At 39.8% G+C, this 19,376-nt stretch overlaps 1 protein-coding gene across 1 annotated transcript; it reads right to left on the bottom strand.

Annotated features, from left to right (window-relative positions):
* Positions 1-310: 310 nt before the first annotated feature.
* On the bottom strand, positions 311-19,214 carry sass6 (SAS-6 centriolar assembly protein). The gene is made up of 16 exons (XM_049589064.1): positions 18,972-19,214; positions 16,913-16,973; positions 16,624-16,703; positions 16,401-16,505; positions 15,954-16,122; positions 15,436-15,513; positions 14,958-15,077; positions 14,504-14,695; positions 13,854-14,048; positions 4,780-4,869; positions 4,236-4,415; positions 3,061-3,142; positions 1,763-1,872; positions 1,409-1,491; positions 1,068-1,159; positions 311-691 (listed from the first exon to the last, which is right to left on the bottom strand). Exons 1-16 carry the CDS (start codon positions 19,031-19,033, stop codon positions 639-641), a joined length of 1,752 nt encoding a protein of 583 aa, XP_049445021.1. The 5' UTR covers positions 19,034-19,214; the 3' UTR covers positions 311-638.
* Positions 19,215-19,376: the final 162 nt, after the last annotated feature.

Here is a 19,376-nt window from a genome sequence, read left to right as displayed (position 1 = left end):
GAGCACTAGTAGGAGCACTGATTGGCCAAAGGAGTCTGATCAATCATAGTCCTTGCTGCTGCTCTGTGGGTTTGGCATTTAATTTCGAGGCATCACATTCATAACACTTCTTAATGTAGCTTTAGATGACTCTGTAACCTTGTAAACTTGTCGAATATAAAATAGCACTAATAGCTACCTTTTAAACATTTCTAATATTTGATGGGGCCTTTAAAGTGAGATCAATTTTTAAATATAGATTTACAACCGTTACCCTGGAAAAACTGAGAACACCAATTCAGATGGAAAAGCTTTTTATTAAAGACGACACTTCAAAACTGAAACACAACAGAAAACAAAAAAAAAACCATATCAACACTCAAAGACAGCAAAGTTATTGTGCTGTACGAGGAAAATAGAATTAATTTAAAGACTTTAATACATTCTCCGTGATCACTGGAATCCACCGTACAAAAAGTTTTAACCACAGATCAGAAGATAGACGTGTAAAATATCAGCACACATTTAAAAACAAGTGAATTTACCACAGCAGGTTGGTTAGTAACAGTCTGTAAAGGAGCTGAGGACACAAAGTGGACTGATGATGATGGTTTTACTTCCACTCTGTATGCTGGTCATTGAATCTCGCTGCTTGTGCTTCATGCAGAGAAGTACGCAGAAGCTATGGAGGGCTTAGCTCTCTGAGAGAACTCTGGGGAAAAAGGGAAAAAGGAAATGAACACGTCTTTTAAAAATTCAGCTTCTTTTACGTCTGTAAAGAATTTCAAATATTCAATGTGATGGATCTGTTGCCTGGAAATTCTCATAATGCCCAGATACAGACAATGAAACAGTCACACCTGATTTATGCAGTGACTGGTCACGTGTGTGGAGCTTTGAGGGTAGAAATTACTTCAAGCTCTATTTTTTTCAGCCTCTTTGTGTGTACAGCCAAATGCTCACCATAAATGTGCTACTAAGGAGACACTGAACGTGTACGCCATTATCAACATTTCTACGATTAATAGTGTCGAGACCACAAAGACCCCCCCCCCAAGTGCAGTGCTCTAAGTGATGAGTGCTTTTACCTTTGTGAAGCAGATTAGACGACAGGCCATAGATTGGGATGCTGTCATCTCTCCTCTCAAAGTACTTAGAATCAAGACCTGCAGAGTCTCCGCTGAGGACAAGAAAGGAGCACATAAGCTTGAAGAACACAATGCAAATTTAACATGCATCTTTCAGTCCTCTGACTTGTACCCTAAAAATATTGTTCTCAAACTAAATTGTTCTGCAGACATGACAGATGTGTTCTAAAGACGGGCAGGCTATGAGAAACTCTGAAACGCCCTCTTCAGACTGAATGTTCTGTACAGTATATACACCAGTATATATGAGGAAAGAAAGAAAGCACATGATGCAAACTCACATCTGTCGGATGGCTGTCGGCACTGATCGCTGCTCAGTGGGAGTAACATCGGCAGGTTTGACTGTCTGAGGATAAAACTGTGCCTGGAAAAATGCACTGATATCTTTAATTGCTGTCAGTGTTATCAGTTTGTACATTTTTATTTAAAATTTAATGTAAGATTTAATAATACCCAAAAATGTCAAATGAATACACACCATTAATTTAATCTGATGAAGCTGAGGACAGTTGCACTGTATTCTGTATTTGATATATAGTATAGTATAGTATAGTATAGTATAATAGTACTGGTGATATTTATATTTGAGAGTCGTAAGGTTTGGTTTATTAGCACAGCCAGGAAGTATCTCCTACCCTCGGTCCTGTTGTTGTGGATGTAAGTGAAGGAGTGTCCACACATTCAGGAGACGGTGGCTTTTTGGACAGCTGCTTTTCATTTAGCTGCTTGTTTAGCCAACTTATAACTGTGGGGGAAAAAACAAGAGGAGAGTGGTGTTAAACAACTGACAAAAGTGACAGGGTACTTTGATCCTCAAACTATTAGGCAATCATTTATGTTTAAGTGCTGCATTTCACTGTTTTGACAAACCCAGTTCTCTTTACACTAGGGCTGTGTATCGGCAAGAATCTGGTGTTAGGATACACATCACAATTCAATGTGTTGTGATACTGTAAACAAGGCAATAGACTTTGTCTTTTTTTTTAAATCTAATTTTAGAAAATCTGCCAATGCTACCAGCACACCTTTTATGACTGCCTGTTTCATAGGCCTGTGTTCTTTGTGTTTATGCTGGTGATATGTTGTTAAGATGGAGTGGAAGACAATAATGGCAAAAGAAAATTGCAGTACTGAAGGATGTAGAGGTCGGGGTTTAGACACAAAGCAAATCAAACCACTGCCACAAATCTTTGCGTAAAAACAATTTAAAATTGACAGTGTTTTTTAGAAGAATACAAATAAGAATAAGCTTTTGTTCTTGAACAGCCACTGAAATATAACACAACAGATCAGGGCTGCCCCTTAAAGGTCAGAGTTCCGAATTGCCAGTCAGACAGAGACCCCTCAGCCAAATAAGATAGCTATAAGTCCATAGCTAGCTTTTTTTTTTGCAAGTCAGTGTGCTGTGCACTGTACTTCTGGGCATGTTTTAGTCCCTACATTTTGCTGTGAAGTGAGTGCTCTTGACTTTTGTGCTAGTCTTTGGAACAGACAGCTGTAGACACAATGCAGGAGCACAGATGGAGAGACACCTTCCACCATCAGGCTCTGAGATAACATTATCTTCCCTCTTCTGCTTGGAAGTGGTGAATTTACAGCTCACTTCAACTTTATATACAGTCTCTGGCTTTTGTTTGACATCTAATGTCGGTAAAAAATGTTCCATCTTGTGTCCCAACAGTCAACAATAGTATTTACACAGAAGGAGGGAGACGCAGTTTTAGGATTTTTTTTTGTGTAAAAAACATTTTATGTATTTTAATTTTATGTGTCTTAAACGTGTCTGGAGTGGATCTTTAAACACTGATGAACGAAGCAGTTTGGCTTTTTTTATTTTATAAATGATTATATGGACTGCAGTCTCTGGTGGGTCCTCAAACAGAACTATAGTTAGTCCAATTATTATCTAAATGAGTGTGAAAAGCTTCCTCACCATTCTCATTTGTTTTTAACACCTCTCTGCTTTCATTTAGCTTCTGTACCGTCGTCTCCAACTGCTCCTTCAGTTTGGAAACCTGTAATATGTAAATGATATCGTCATTAAGTTCACATGAAATACTTTCTTTTGCAGTCATTTGCCTAATTAGCCATCTAGCCTGTAAACAGATGTTAGCACTCTTCTCACTGAATGATTGTCTCATTCAACAAGTTAAGGTGCAGAACAACATGTGTGTTCATGTTTGTTAGTTAGATTAGAAGAATCTGCTTTATGCAACTGTGGTTTAAAATGAAACACGTCCTCCACACGTATATGAAGACAGAGAACTAAGAGTATTCACAGATATTAATGCATGACCATCATGAAACAAGCATAAAAAAGGTAAAATCCTCTCTTATGGGAGGACAAGTGATTGACAGAGCAGATACACATGCTGTGGCAGAAAAATAAAACATGCAATTTAATTTCAGTTAGACTTTGACTAAATACAAGGTAAACAATGACAAATCCATTCAATATTCTATGATGACAGTAACACAGACAAAAGAAGCACATCCTTACACTAGAGGAAAAATGGAACCAGATTCCAGATTCTGTTTATTGTGGCTGACACCAACATGATAATCAATCTTATAAAAGCAAAACATCAACAAATGCTATATTTATGTTTGGAAACCCTTTCCCACCTCAAGGTGGGCCAGGCAATATATTGATATTTTATCGGTATCATGAAACAAGACTAGACATCATCTTTGATTCTGGATATCATAATAGCAAAAGCGATGTCTTTTCCTTTTTAAAGGCCACATTACAGTAAAGCGATGTAATTTTCTGAACATATTTGCCTTTGCCGACTTCGTCATTACACCCACAATACTGATGATTATTTACCAAAAATCTCATTGTGTAAATATTTTGTAAGAGCACCAAGTGTCAACCCTACAATACTGTTGCAATATTGAGGCATTTGTGATATTTTTGTGATATTTAATTTACTTTATATTGCCCAGCCTTAATCCTTGAAATAAAGTAACAAACTTTATCTCAATTATTCTGAAGCATGTATTGGCTACAAAACCCTTTATCTGCACATATAAGAAGCCCACCATCATTAAGATTAAGAAAGGCCAAAAGACTCAAATGCAGCGTTTCCGTAGTTGAACACATACCTGTTCATCCTTGGTGACGAGTTGCTGCTGAGTGCTCTGTAGATCCTTTTCAGCATTCTTTAGTTTTTCTGTTGTGTCTTGAAGGACCTTCTCCTGTGACACAGTCACAGTGTTTTTGACTTTAATTTTTCCAACCAGGCCTCGAACCTCCCCCTGCAGCTTCTTAATGATACCATTCGCCTGGATTAAAAAGACATAGAAGGAGGTAAGAAACTTGACTGGACCATACTGACACATAAGGTGCAGCTTTACAGTACACTCAGTACAACAGAAAAATCTCTCTCTAAAATTCAGTGCAACACCTCAGAGTGTGACGAGTTAGAACATCAACCAAATCTATGAAACGATCTCACAAAGCGGGTTTGTATAGACACAGGGAGATGGATTGATTGATGGGTAACAGCCAAAAGCTACTCATTGACCAAAAGAACTGAGGTCAAACATATTGTGGCCTGATTTGTACATTTCAGTTATTCCTTTATGTGTTCAGTTTTGAGGTTAATCTATACGAGCAGATCGGCAGCCTGCATGCAGTTTCACACACCTTTATCAGTTCCTCAGACAGCGACTTCACCGTTGCCTCAAGTTTTCTAATCTGAAGTTCTTTACTTTCAGCATTTTCTTCTATTGATTCCTAGAAAATGAAAAACATATAAGTTACAAATATATAAACAGATTAGACAGAGAATGTACCCAAAGAATAAGTCTGGAGGTACTGTATATTTTTCTAACTTTCAACAAATCCCATAAAAAGACATAAACCAAAAATGTGGTACTCAGTACTCTTTGATTTCTCTGCCACATCTCTGACTCTCACCCACAAAACCAGTGGTTCCTACTGAAATGATCTTTAAAAACACACTGTTTAATTTATTAATAATTTCATTAATTAAATCACAATTTGGCAGTACATGCTTCAATATGGTCACACTAGGGATGTAACGATTACCAATATTACGGTAAATTTCGGTTAATTTTTACACGGTAAGAACGACAGTTTATGTTTAAATTAATTGCATTATTAATCGTGGTGGATTATTAGGATATGTAATAACAGCCTCATTCAAGTCTCGCGATGCAGCCGCTGCGTGAATGCGTACCATGTGTAAACACAAAGAATGAAAATATGACGGAAGGTGGTGATAGCGGCACTCAGGACATTTTCTCCCCCAACTAAACGCACAGAGTCTGAGGTCTGGGCGTACTTTGGGTTTCTGAAGAATGCCCAGGGACAGGTGGTGCAGGACAACTATCCTGTGTGCAGAACATGCAGAAAGAAAGTTGCTGCGAATCCACAGCTTTACAGCCATTGCAAGTTATGCTATGCAAACGTCAGTTATTGTGTGAGGGAGTTCGGTTTTACTAAGATTATCATAATGTGTAACTCTCGATGTATACAGGACATTTGAGCCGTATCTGTCCTCCTAAACGGCGACTAGGTTTTCTGTTTTCGTTTAAGACACTTAGGAGCTAATACTAGCTGAGTAGCTAATAGCTGTATTAGCAGCTATGTTGCTAACATTAAGTGTTTCAAAACGAAACGGAGCTGAAAACACTAAGCGGAGCCGACAGAATATAAACCGACGTAACGTAACGCTAATTGAGATCAACTATGATTGAATCACTATGATTATGGTTATTGTATGGCGATATAGGCCCTGTGTCCACAAAGCGCCTTTTTCTGAGCGCCAGAAGAAGGCCAGCGTCTTTTTTCAATTGTTCCCAATGAGGAGAGAGTGTCTGCGGCCGCCTAGGGAAAAGGCGCTGCGCCCAGCGTCTTTTTTTCCGGCTGCTCCTCCTTTTTTGTGCGGCTGCTCCAAGCGTTTTGAGTTGAAAATCTCTGAACTTTTCAGAGAGGCACTGGTGTTGTCACCGGCACTTTTTCCAGGCAACCAATCATATCGCGGAACTCGTCACCCTGGTAACCAGAAAAAATTATATATATATATATATATATATATATATATATATATATATATATATATATATATATATATATATATATACAGTACAGGCCAAAAGTTTGGACACACCTTCTCATTCAATGCGTTTTCTTTATTTTCATGACTATTTACATTGTAGATTCTCACGGAAGGCATCAAAACTATGAATGAACACATGTGGAGTTATGTACTTAACAAAAAAAGGTGAAATAACTGAAAACATGTTTTATATTCTAGTTTCTTCAAAATAGCCACCCTTTGCTCTGATTACTGCTTTGCACACTCTTGGCATTCTCTCCATGAGCTTCAAGAGGTAGTCACCTGAAATGGTTTCCACTTCACAGGTGTGCCTTATCAGGGTTAATTAGTGGAATTTCTTGCTTTATCAATGGGGTTGGGACCATCAGTTGTGTTGTGCAGAAGTCAGGTTAATACACAGCCGACAGCCCTATTGGACAACTGTTAAAATTCATATTATGGCAAGAACCAATCAGCTAACTAAAGAAAAACGAGTGGCCATCATTACTTTAAGAAATGAAGGTCAGTCCGGAAAATTGCAAAAACTTTAAATGTGTCCCCAAGTGGAGTCGCAAAAACCATCAAGCGCTACAACGAAACTGGCACACATGAGGACCGACCCAGGAAAGGAAGACCAAGAGTCACCTCTGCTTCTGAGGATAAGTTCATCCGAGTCACCAGCCTCAGAAATGGCAAGTTAACAGCAGCTCAGATCAGAGACCAGATGAATGCCACACAGAGTTCTAGCAGCAGACCCATCTCTAGAACAACTGTTAAGAGGAGACTGCGCCAATCAGGCCTTCATGGTCAAATAGCTGCTAGGAAACCACTGCTAAGGAGAGGCAACAAGCAGAAGAGATTTGTTTGGGCCAAGAAACACAAGGAATGGACATTAGACCAGTGGAAATCTGTGCTTTGGTCTGATGAGTCCAAATTTGAGATCTTTGGTTCCAACCGTGTCTTTGTGAGACGCAGAAAAGGTGAACGGATGGATTCCACATGCCTGGTTCCCACTGTGAAGCATGGAGGAGGAGGTGTGATGGTGTGGGGGTGTTTTGCTGGTGACACTGTTGGGGATTTATTCAAAATTGAAGGCACACTCAACCAGCATGGCTACCACAGCATCCTGCAGCGACATGCCATCCCATCCGGTTTGCGTTTAGTTGGACGATCATTTATTTTTCAACAGGACAATGACCCCAAACACACCTCCAGGCTGTGTAAGGGCTATTTGACCAAGAAGGAGAGTGATGGAGTGCTGCGGCAGATGACCTGGCCTCCACAGTCACCGGACCTGAACCCAATCGAGATGGTTTGGGGTGAGCTGGACCGCAGAGTGAAGGCAAAGGGGCCAACAAGTGCTAAACACCTCTGGGAACTCCTTCAAGACTGTTGGAAAACCATTTCAGGTGACTACCTCTTGAAGCTCATGGAGAGAATGCCAAGAGTGTGCAAAGCAGTAATCAGAGCAAAGGGTGGCTATTTTGAAGAAACTAGAATATAAAACATGTTTTCAGTTATTTCACCTTTTTTTGTTAAGTACATAACTCCACATGTGTTCATTCATAGTTTTGATGCCTCCAGTGAGAATCTACAATGTAAATAGTCATGAAAATAAAGAAAACTCATTGAATGAGAAGGTGTGTCCAAACTTTTGGCCTGTACTGTATATATATATATATATATATATATATATACACACACACACACACACACACACACACACGCATATATATATATACATATATATATATATATATATATATATATATATATACATACATATATATACAGTGGTGGGAAAAAGTTTTCGGACACCCTTAAAATTTTACACAATCTCAAATGTTATCATGAAATATTTGTGGAAAAATCTTTTTTGTGTTTCAAAAGGTGTGGCTGCATTAGACAGATACAAACAAATACAAATTATATTTTTTTGTTTATTGTTTACAAGAAAAACTAACAAAACTAAATTCTTGACAGTTTCAATATGTCACTCAACATTGTCGGTATCAAAGTCAACAAATAACAGAGAATGTGTTCAAAACTGAACAAAAAAATAAATAAACCATCACATCATCAAATTAATATTTAGTAGTCCTGCCATTGGCACGTAGTAGAGCTCTAATCCTGGCTGGCATGTTCCCCACAAGCCTTTCACACTGTTGAGGGGTAATCTTGTCCCATTCTTCTTGAATTACTGCTTTTCATTCTTCTAAATTCTTTGGTTTATGCTTTGAAACAGACCTTTGATAATCCACCACAGATTTTCAGTGGGGCTCATGTCCGGGATTGAGCTGGCCACTCTAAGACCTGGATACTGTGCTCCTGCAGCCAAGTTCTACTGGCCTTGGATGTGTGGCAAGGGGCATTATCTTGTTGAAACATCCAGTTTTTACCTTGACGGAACAGTGCACGCGCAGAAGGGAGCATGTGGGTTTCGAGAATGGTACAATACTTGGTAGAGTTCAATGTGCCATCACAGACAGAGAGATGACCAACACCAGCAGCACTCATGCATCCCCAAACCATGATACTGCCTCCACCATGCTTGACAGTAGGCACTGTACATGCTGGAGATAATGCTTCGCCTGGCCTTCTGCACTCTGACATTAGTAGGAGGAAGATAAAGCTGGAAACTGGACTCACCTGACCACGAAATCTTCTTCCAATTCCTGGCTGTACAGTTCTTGTGTGCCTGGGCCCAACGCCGGGCTAACCTCTGTCTCTCATTGATCAGGGGCTTCTTGATAGCCTTGTAGGACCTTAAGCCATGATCTAAAAGTCGGCCACATACAGTGCGGGTGGAACATTGGACACCAGTTTGGTTTGACCACTGCTGCTGAAGCTCCTGTGATGTCATTCAGCGGTTTTGCCTGCACATGCGGATCAGGATGCGGTCATTTCTTGCTGAAGAAACCCTTGGACGCCCAGATCTTGGTTTGTCTTCCAAGCTGTTGGTTCATCTGTATTTCTGCAGAGTGTATCCAACTGCTGAAGGACTGCATCTGCACTTCCTGGCTATCTGGCGGCAGCTGTACCCTTTCTGGCTGAGAATCTTTATCTTCAGGCGTGTTTCCTGCGTTAGGTTCCTTGTTTTAGCCATTTTTGTGTCTGAAGAACTTTCAAATGTGCTGGCTTTATGTAGACACGAAGCTTGGCAACAAAAATTGTGTCTTTTAATAAAATGAACGACCTTCATCACTGGTACCAAAATGACCCAATACTCAAAATTTCTTATGTATTTTTATGGAACCAATCAATTTTAAGTTTTTAATGGCTTTTTTAGGATTTATTTAGTATTTTGGCTGTGACTGCACTAAAAGAACTTGCACTTGAAGACCTAAGAGTGATTCTTAATGCAATATTTCACAAATGCATGGGGTGTCCGAAAACTTTTTTCCACCACTATAAATATATATATATATATATATATATATATATATATATATATATATATATATACAGTACAGGCCAAAAGTTTGGACACACCTTCTCATTCAATGCGTTTTCTTTATTTTCATGACTATTTACATTGTAGATTCTCACTGAAGGCATCAAAACTATGAATGAACACATGTGGAGTTATGTACTTAACAAAAAGGTGAAATAACTGAAAACATGTTTTATATTCTAGTTTCTTCAAAATAGCCACCCTTTGCTCTGATTACTGCTTTGCACACTCTTGGCATTCTCTCCATGAGCTTCAAGAGGTAGTCACCTGAAATGGTTTTCCAACAGTCTTGAAGGAGTTCCCAGAGGTGTTTAGCACTTGTTGGCCCTTTGCCTTCACTCTGCGGTCCAGCTCACCCCAAACCATCTCGATTGGGTTCAGGTCCGGTGACTGTGGAGGCCAGGTCATCTGCCGCAGCACTCCATCACTCTCCTTCTTGGTCAAATAGCCCTTACACAGCCTGGAGGTGTGTTTGGGGTCATTGTCCTGTTGAAAAATAAATGATCGTCCAACTAAAAGCAAACCGGATGGGATGGCATGTCGCTGCAGGATTCTGTGGTAGCCATGCTGGTTGAGTGTGCCTTCAATTTTGAATAAATCCCCAACAGTGTCACCAGCAAAACACCCCCACACCATCACACCTCCTCCTCCATGCTTCACAGTGGGAACCAGGCATGTGGAATCCATCCGTTCACCTTTTCTGCGTCTCTCACAAAGACACGGCGGTTGGAACCAAAGATCTCAAATTTGGACTCATCAGACCAAAGCACAGATTTCCACTGGTCTAATGTCCATTCCTTGTGTTTCTTGGCCCAAACAAATCTCTTCTGCTTGTTGCCTCTCCTTAGCAGTGGTTTCCTAGCAGCTATTTGACCATGAAGGCCTGATTCGCGCAGTCTCCTCTTAACAGTTGTTCTAGAGATGGGTCTGCTGCTAGAACTCTGTGTGGCATTCATCTGGTCTCTGATCTGAGCTGCTGTTAACTTGCGATTTCTGAGGCTGGTGACTCGGATGAACTTATCCTCAGAAGCAGAGGTGACTCTTGGTCTTCCTTTCCTGGATCGGTCCTCATGTGTGCCAGTTTCGCTGTAGCGCTTGATGGTTTTTGCGACTCCACTTGGGGACACATTTAAAGTTGCAATTTTCCGGACTGACTGACCTTCATTTCTTAAAGTAATGATGGCCACTCGTTTTTCTTTAGTTAGCTGATTGGTTCTTGCCATAATATGAATTTTAACAGTTGTCCAATAGGGCTGTCGGCTGTGTATTAACCTGACTTCTGCACAACACAACTGATGGTCCCAACCCCATTGATAAAGCAAGAAATTCCACTAATTAACCCTGATAAGGCACACCTGTGAAGTGGAAACCATTTCAGGTGACTACCTCTTGAAGCTCATGGAGAGAATGCCAAGAGTGTGCAAAGCAGTAATCAGAGCAAAGGGTGGCTATTTTGAAGAAACTAGAATATAAAACATGTTTTCAGTTATTTCACCTTTTTTTGTTAAATACATAACTCCACATGTGTTCATTCATAGTTTTGATGCCTTCAGTGAGAATCTAAAATGTAAATAGTCATGAAAATAAAGAAAACGCATTGAATGAGAAGGTGTGTCCAAACTTTTGGCCTGTACTGTATATATATATATATATATACACATACATACATACATACATATACATATACATATACATACATACATATATAGGCCTATACTAATTTAATTTTAACATTTTTTTCAATCTTCTCCAATTTCTCGTTTTACTTTATGGAAGTGATCAATGTAAGTGCACTTGTCCTAGAGCCGCCACAACGATTTTTATAATGCAAATAACTCTGTTTAGATAAAACCTACAAGCTTCTCTTCCTATGACTTTTCCTAAAAATGTGTCTTGTATGTTTTCTGAAGCCTTTAAGTTACAAAAATGAAACACACTACACTTCTGAGCATTTATACCTCCGACCGCTGCTGAAAATTATATATTTTGATACATACAGGTAGGCTATATACATATTGCAAAACTCTGTAAAAGTACACCAAAGCATACATTTTCGTTTCCAAATATTTATTTGAAAAAGAAACCATTCATACTGTCAGTAAAAAAACAGTTTGTTGATAATAAAAAACGAATGTAATCTCAACAGTGACCGCGCCAGCCGGCGGGACTGTGGCGCTTGAAGGGGCGCTGTAATCCTGGCAGTCCTGGTGTAAAGCACCATGGACAGCGCCAATGCATCTATCGCTGTAGCTCAGAGGCTCTGATGCCTGAGTCAGAGCATGAGAGTGGAGTTGGAGCTGGAGCTGCCTCAACCATAGGTTACTGGTAGGAAGAAAAATGGCTGCTGACAAAACTGTCACTGTCAACTGCCTCCAAGCGCCGCGACGCTCTGCCAGACCATCATATGTAACTTCATTGTTTATGCTGCCCGTGTGCTCAGAAGCACACGATGAATGCATTTTTGAGTAATTTCTGGGAAGTTATGATAAAAAAAATAAAATAAAATAAAATAAAAAAAATTAAAAAAAATTACAGACTATAGAATAGGACTGACAACCTCTCCAATGTCTCATGTCAATTAATTAACACTATTTGTCAGCTTTTTATAATGTTTTTTTTTTTTGCTGCTGCTGCTGCACACACACAAACACACACACACACACACACACACACACACACACACACGCACGCAAACATACGGCTGGCGCGGTCACTGTTGAGATTACATTCGTTTTTTATTATTAACAAAATGTTTTCTTATTGACTGTATGAATGGTTTTGTTTTCAAATAAATATTTGGAAACGAAAATGTATGCTTTGGTGTACTTCTACAGAGTTTTGCAATATGTTTACCTGTATGTATCAAAATGTATAATTAATAAAACTAAACTAATAAAACACTATGATGACTTCACCAGCTGTAGCATTAAAAGATTAACACAGTATATGTATCACTATAAACCTGCAAAACTGTGCGGCTACAGGAATTGTCAAGATATTGTTGTCATAGAAACGAAAACCCTTGTGAGCGTTTTTTTTTGGGGGGGCGCACAGACGCTTCATCCCAGCGCTCCGCAGCGCCCTTCCAACGCCTTTCTGCCAGAAAAAGGCGCTATGTGGACACAGGGCCCTAGACGGCCAGTTATGCTTTCTTGACATAAGCTCAAGGAAACAACATAAAACACTGCCGTGTTAACCTTTGAGCGAGAGCATGCACTCCATTTCTCATACAGGTAATCCTCTGACTCACATGCACACTTCTAATGTGTAAATTATTCTGTGTAATGATGACCATTGCCCTGAGGGTTTTTTTGGTTTCTCCTGCACATCTGTGATATCTATTCTATATATTGTATGTCTTTTGTTCTACTCTTGCATTGTTTTGTTTTATATATATTTTTCCTCTCGTGCCAATAAATAAATAATTAATATAAATTGTTTACATATTTTGCTGACTGTTAAAATGCACCAGACAAATAAGCTTTGCTCCTGTAATGTGTTTACAAATTTTGTTACTTTAAAATAAAATTTTCTGTTGCTGTGCCAATCCCTTGCCCCTTTAATGTGAAAGTTTCATTTTAATATAAGATTTTGGCTGTTAACATTTTAGTATGATGAGGAAGTTACAAGATTTAGTGAAGTTATTTCAATGTATCTATTTTTTGGACATTTTACAGCGCTTAAAAAAAATATTGCAATATTATCGTTTACCGTGATAATTTGGTCACCATAATCGAGATATCAAATTTTCCATATCGTTACATCCCTAGGTCACGCCAATAAAGTCTCTTTGAATTTAATTTAAAAAAAAAAAAAACACACAAAAAAAATCTGACTTTGTAGAGGGACTATTTTCAGCAGCTGATTAATTCACATTTGATTCTCTGTTAAGTATTTGGGCCAGCCGGACAGTGTATTTGGGATTCAGTCAAAGGTAATGAAGCAATTTATTTTGGCCCCAGTCAGCCCACATTAGAGCAGGCCAGCCAAAGTTGCAGTGAAAACTCATGTGATCACAGCTTTCATCCCACAGTGCAAACAAAGCAGACTAAACTGGACCAAAAACACACCCAGACCTTAAATGACATCAAACGAGGATATGGTACATATGATATAAGAGCAAGTTAAACTGAAATGTGCTGTTGTTTTTTCCTCATCATGGCTTTTCAAGTGATAGAAAAACACATGTGAAGTTGCTCTCACCTTCTGCTGCTGAGTGGCTTCCAGCACCTCTTTTGTGCGGCGCATGAGCTGATCCTTATCTTTGCTCTCCTGTTCCACAACGGCCACTCTCATCTGCAGCTGGCTCACCAAACGCTCCTTGTCATGGACTTCTGTGTCCAGAGTGCTGTTCTCCCTCCTGAGAGACAGGACCTGCTGCTTCAAACGCTGGCACTCCTACACGCATAAAAGCAGGAAATAAACCCAGAGCAGATGTAGTCATCAGCTATCATTCTGTTAGTAACAGTTATCATTGACAGGGGGAACAAACAAACAGAATATCTGACACCACAGAGCAGGAGCCCTGCAATTAACTTTTTCCTTGACTCAATTAGTCAAACAGTTTGCCACTAGCAGGTGAAAAAAACAGGAGCATTTAACAACTAAAGAGACAGATTTTTTCCCTCAGCTAAAAGACAGTAAATATTGGACTAACATTCATCAGGCGGACACAAACACAACTCCAAATGAATAATAATGTTGCTCTGTAAGTGCCATACCAATTCAAAAGTTGATTATGTATCGGTGTTGTGTTCACAACTTGTTTCCGCAGCCATTGCAGGTTATTGCAGGTTTAAAACTCCAGTAATCTTGATGCAATCATTCCTCATCCGGCGCCCTCGTTCACTTACCTCCTCTGCACCCACTAGTTTAATCTTCAAGTCTCTGATGACAGACTCGTTCTTGTATTTCCTCTCTGTCAGCTCTCTGGAAGAGGCCTCCAGCTCTGTCAGTCTGCTCTGAAGCTGCTGGCTGCTCTTCTTATGAGCACTCTCCAGCTCGTGGCGGAGCTGCTCAGTCTGCAGCTGAAGTCTGCCCTGTAACTACAAAACACCACAGAGACATACCGAATAAACATCTCTTACAAATCCTGCTAGGTATGTTCCTAACAAAACACTAAAAACACTACATTTGTCAGAGCCTCAGGGCTACCAGAAAGCCACAGCACAACAAGCAGGAGAAACATAGCTGAAACAAGCACTATTTCAATCTGGTCGTCTTTTCATAATTAGCAATTTAGAATATAATTGTCCTTTAATGACAAGCCTGATAGAAACACAGACCAGGACAGATGAAGTGTCTTACCTCTACAGCCTTCTCTCTCTCTGATTGTAACTCCTGAGAATGACGACTGGACAGAGAGCTACTCTGACTCGTCCACTCTGAACGCAGTTTGTCCAACTCTTTAGTCTTTTCAGACAGAGTCTGTGGGAGAAATACAGATATGTTAACTCCAATATGGACTGCACTTATACAACACTTTTGTGCCTTAACAGACCATCTGCTTCGCAACTGGCCTTTCATTCACCCATTCACACTCATGGAGCTATCATGCAAGGTGCTGGCCTGTCCACTTGGAGCAAATTAGGGTTCAGTGTCACTGTACCCACATGTCACATGTCACTGTCCCCAGTGACATGTGGTCAGGAATAAACTCGCTAACCCTGTGAGCCCTTCCATGGCCATTGTTCGTTTGAATCAAAACTCTGTTAATATATCATTAGGTATATATTTTACTCAATTAAAACAGGACTATAAACATAAGTCCAACGACAAAGCACACCTGTTGGGCATAATTCAGCTGCCTGGACAGATCGTCTTCAGTCTTCTTAAGCTTCCCCTCTAGGGCCTGCTTCTCTGCCTGAAACATTGAGATGACATGTCTTTAGAAACATGACTTTAGGAAGAAAATGATTGTAGTTATACAAGTTATGTGAAAAACAATGAATGCTTTGATGGATGCACTGAAACTTCATCAGCTGAAGCCTAAAACATCCAGACAGATACTTCCTGTGATCTATTGGTTTTTCTTTGCTATGACTTTTTAAAAAGTAGAACACAACAAGAATATCAAGTCACAGAAATGCTGCAACTCACCTGGCTACACTGTAAAAGCAATATATACAAGCAGTGTGCACAGCCAACCACTTCAACAAACAGCAGAGACATAAGCTTTTTGTATTGATAGGATTAAAGTCTCCAAAAGACACACTTAAGTTTGATCACTTGAGTTTTACAAAGCTCTGTTTTAAAAGGCCAGACAGTACTATGATGATAATAAGTTGTGCTGAATGAGCCAACCTTCAGAGAGGAGAGACACACTGCCAGATAGTCTTTAACTTCTTTGTCAGAGCCTTGAACAAGACGTAGAGACAAGTGGTTCAGGTGTTTGAATGCGTTTGTCTCGACAACACTGAAGTTGGCGGGGCCTTCAAGCACTGGAGACTGACTTGATAAGTGCAGGAGAAACCTGTGTGAAAACGATAAACAGTCATGTAGTGTATGGTGCTGTTTTACTGGGGTACAATGTATACAGCTCTATTTTGTCCAGCCCACAGATTAAACTTCATCAGCTGATAAAAACATCCACACGCAGGTCATGTTCTCTCCAGCAATTTGCAAAAATTTACATAAGAGTGATCCAAATCAACACATCTGAGCATTATTTGAATTTTTGCCTCACAATTGTTATGTAAAAGGAATTAATTGGACAGTGTGATTATGTGTGGTGTTTGCACTTCTTCGTACCTTGGATTGTCTGACTCTTGCTCGGAGTAGCATAGATTAAGCAGGTCAATAAACTTCTGAGGAAATGAGGCAAAGTCTATCAGCAGCCCCTGCTGGACTTTCAAACTGAACAAACAATAAAAGGAGAAAAAAAAACATCAGTGAAAGTTAAAGAAAGCTTGTTCACAACATCCTAAATTAAAATAGTGAGTGTTGTCAGTTACAGAACTCTACCATGACTTACCTTTGGAAATCTTCTTCTGATATAGAGAGGTTGAAGAGGAAATATGGCTCTATATCATCTGTTAGTCTGACTAGAAGATCCTAATACAAACAAAACAGAAGGTTACGTTACCAGGAATCAACCCTGTCTTTTACAACATATAAAAGTTACACTGAAAACTGAAGTGGAGGGAGTAAGTGTGGGCCTTAATGTATTGAGAGCTGAGATTTTTTCCTCCCATTACTCTTGCTGACTACTATAAAACTAGGAGGAAAACTTTTTAAATTGTTTCTGCAAAACTCCTACTCACCCTTTTGTGTACAGGACTTGTTGTCAAATGAAGCTCAATGGTGACACGGATATTTGCTTTCCTGTAAAATTAAGCAGTTAAAACTGATAAACTGGTAAATAACAATCAGGCTTCATACAGTATGATAGATAATGTTAGGCAATAAAAGATTGAAAAAAAAATGATGACATAAAATAGTTTCTAATAGCAACACAATTGATATCAAGTGCTTTTTCTGGCACTCAGGCCTTTTTTATGCAGGGAAGAGTGATGCTGATGGCTGTGGGGGCATTATTGACACACATGAGCAGGTGACTGCACTTCAGCACCTGTTCACCAACTGTCTGGTTCCTCTGGAGGTGGTGGCTGACAGGAAAATTAAGTCCATCATGGACAGCATCTCCCACCCCCTACATGGCACACTGGTTGGGTAGAGCCATTACGGACTGGCTCTGTGAGCTATGTGCCTTGGACAGCTGTGTTTATTTACCTTTTTACTCTACATTTTTGTTTGCTCAGCTACTCTTTGTACTATACACTACATTGCTACTTACAGGAGGTCTACCCTCTGTTTGATGTTATTAACTTAAAGGGGAACGCCACCTAAATTAAAAATTCCAAGATGCTATTTCCATGGCCAAACAAAGTTCAGTCAATAAACATGAGTTACTCTCTCTCAAAGTCAAACACGCAAAGAAGTAAGTCTCAAACTTGTGATGTCATCAAGTATAAAGTATTATAAATTAAAGTATTATAAAGTAGTAAAGTATTGCTGTTTTCTTTTTTTATACCCAAATGAGCTTTATTCTATAGAGACAGAGTGCATATCGCTCTCCAGTGACTTTGTATTGCCTGAAAGTTTCTCCTTGTCTCGTATGTCTGCTGGCAAACAACACAAAAATACCTAAAAGCTGCTTTGTGATGGGATGCACTATCAACATTGTAAAGAATCCATAACTAAGTTTTTACAAGCTGCCGAACCAAAACTGACTTTTTAAGCAATGTGATGTGAGGCATCGGCAGGAATACATATGAAAAGCATACATATGATAAGCGGATGTTTATCCGGGCCGGGTTGAAGGGGCAGCTGGCCAAGCAAAGCACCACAGACATCCCTCGCCCTGGCAACACTTGTCAGCTCCTCCTGGGGGACCCCAAGGTGTTCCCAGGGCCAGATGAGATATGTAATCCCTCCAGTGTGTTCTGGGTCTGCCCCGGGGCCTCCTACCAGTGGGGCGTGCCCGGAACACCTCGGACAGGAGGCACCCAGGTGGCATCCTGATCATATGCCAGAACCACCTCAACTGACACCTTTTGATGTGCAGGAGCAGCGGCTCTACTCCAAGCTCGCTCCAGATGTCTGAGCTCCTTACCCTATCTCTGAGGCCCAGCCACCCCACAGAGGAAACTCATTTCTGACACTTGTACCCACAATCTCATTCCTCTGGTTTATATTAGACCCTAGGAAAGACATGTATGAATTTTGAAAATAGGCGTTGTTCCCCTTTCAGTGCAGCAGGCTCAAGAGCTGTCAGTACATAGCACACACACAGTATGTATTTGGAGCACTGCTTTTGGTTATATATTACCCATACTGCATAGGTTTCAATGCACAGCAGTACACTGGTATGAATAATGATTTTTTTTTTTTTTTTGTTCTCATTGACATTGAGTCTGTGAAGGTAACTCAGCAGCTGGTGTGCAGGGTGTCCACATGAACAGATGTTCTGCACATGCCTGTTTGAAGGTGTGCATGCAATAATTAAAATAAATAACTAAACAAACAAAAACAACAAATGTATTATTTTCGGATACATTTGGAGCTGTTTTAGCTGCTAGTTGACTGTATCTATCACAAGGCTGCTCATTGTTAATGTACACTAACGCCAAGTTACAGATTAACGTTACGTTACACCTAACGCTAACTTCATTTTCTGTACATTCATTTATTTTTTTTAAAAATTGCTAACATATACATTGATACTAGAATAGACACATTAGAAACATTTCTTTGCCTCGTGAAATATATAATTAGGTTAAGTTAAAATATGTCATCGCATGTTAGTGTCCGCAGTCTTACCTCTCCTCACAGTCCCTGCATCTCACGTTCACTTGTAACACTTTACTAAAGAGTTCTTCCATGTTGTTAACAAACTAAACGAGTCTTTCACTGACACAGTGTAGAGTAGACCGGTTAAAGTAAAAGAAGCGGTCAGTCCCGAGAGGCGTTGTCTTCTATCACACAGACCCCATTTTGTTTGTTGTCACTTCAGTACTTTTGATTTGGCGCTTTTCGGCCGCCAACTGAATCGCTCTGGAAACGGAACATGAATTCTTCTTCTTCTGATGAATTAGCGGCAGACCAGACGCAGCAAAGGCACATTGCTGCTCCCTGCAGGTCATTTGTAGAACTCCATTAACTGAGTTGTTAGACAATCTTCTGCGATGAGTATTGATTTCAGCGAATGATTTGTAACTCCAGTTT

The sequence above is a fragment of the Epinephelus fuscoguttatus genome, linkage group LG10 (assembly GCF_011397635.1).
Source record: "Epinephelus fuscoguttatus linkage group LG10, E.fuscoguttatus.final_Chr_v1".
Taxonomy (NCBI): Eukaryota; Metazoa; Chordata; class Actinopteri; order Perciformes; family Serranidae; genus Epinephelus; species Epinephelus fuscoguttatus.
Note: the sequence above shows the minus strand (reverse complement) of the source record. Positions and strands in the feature narration are given on the sequence as shown.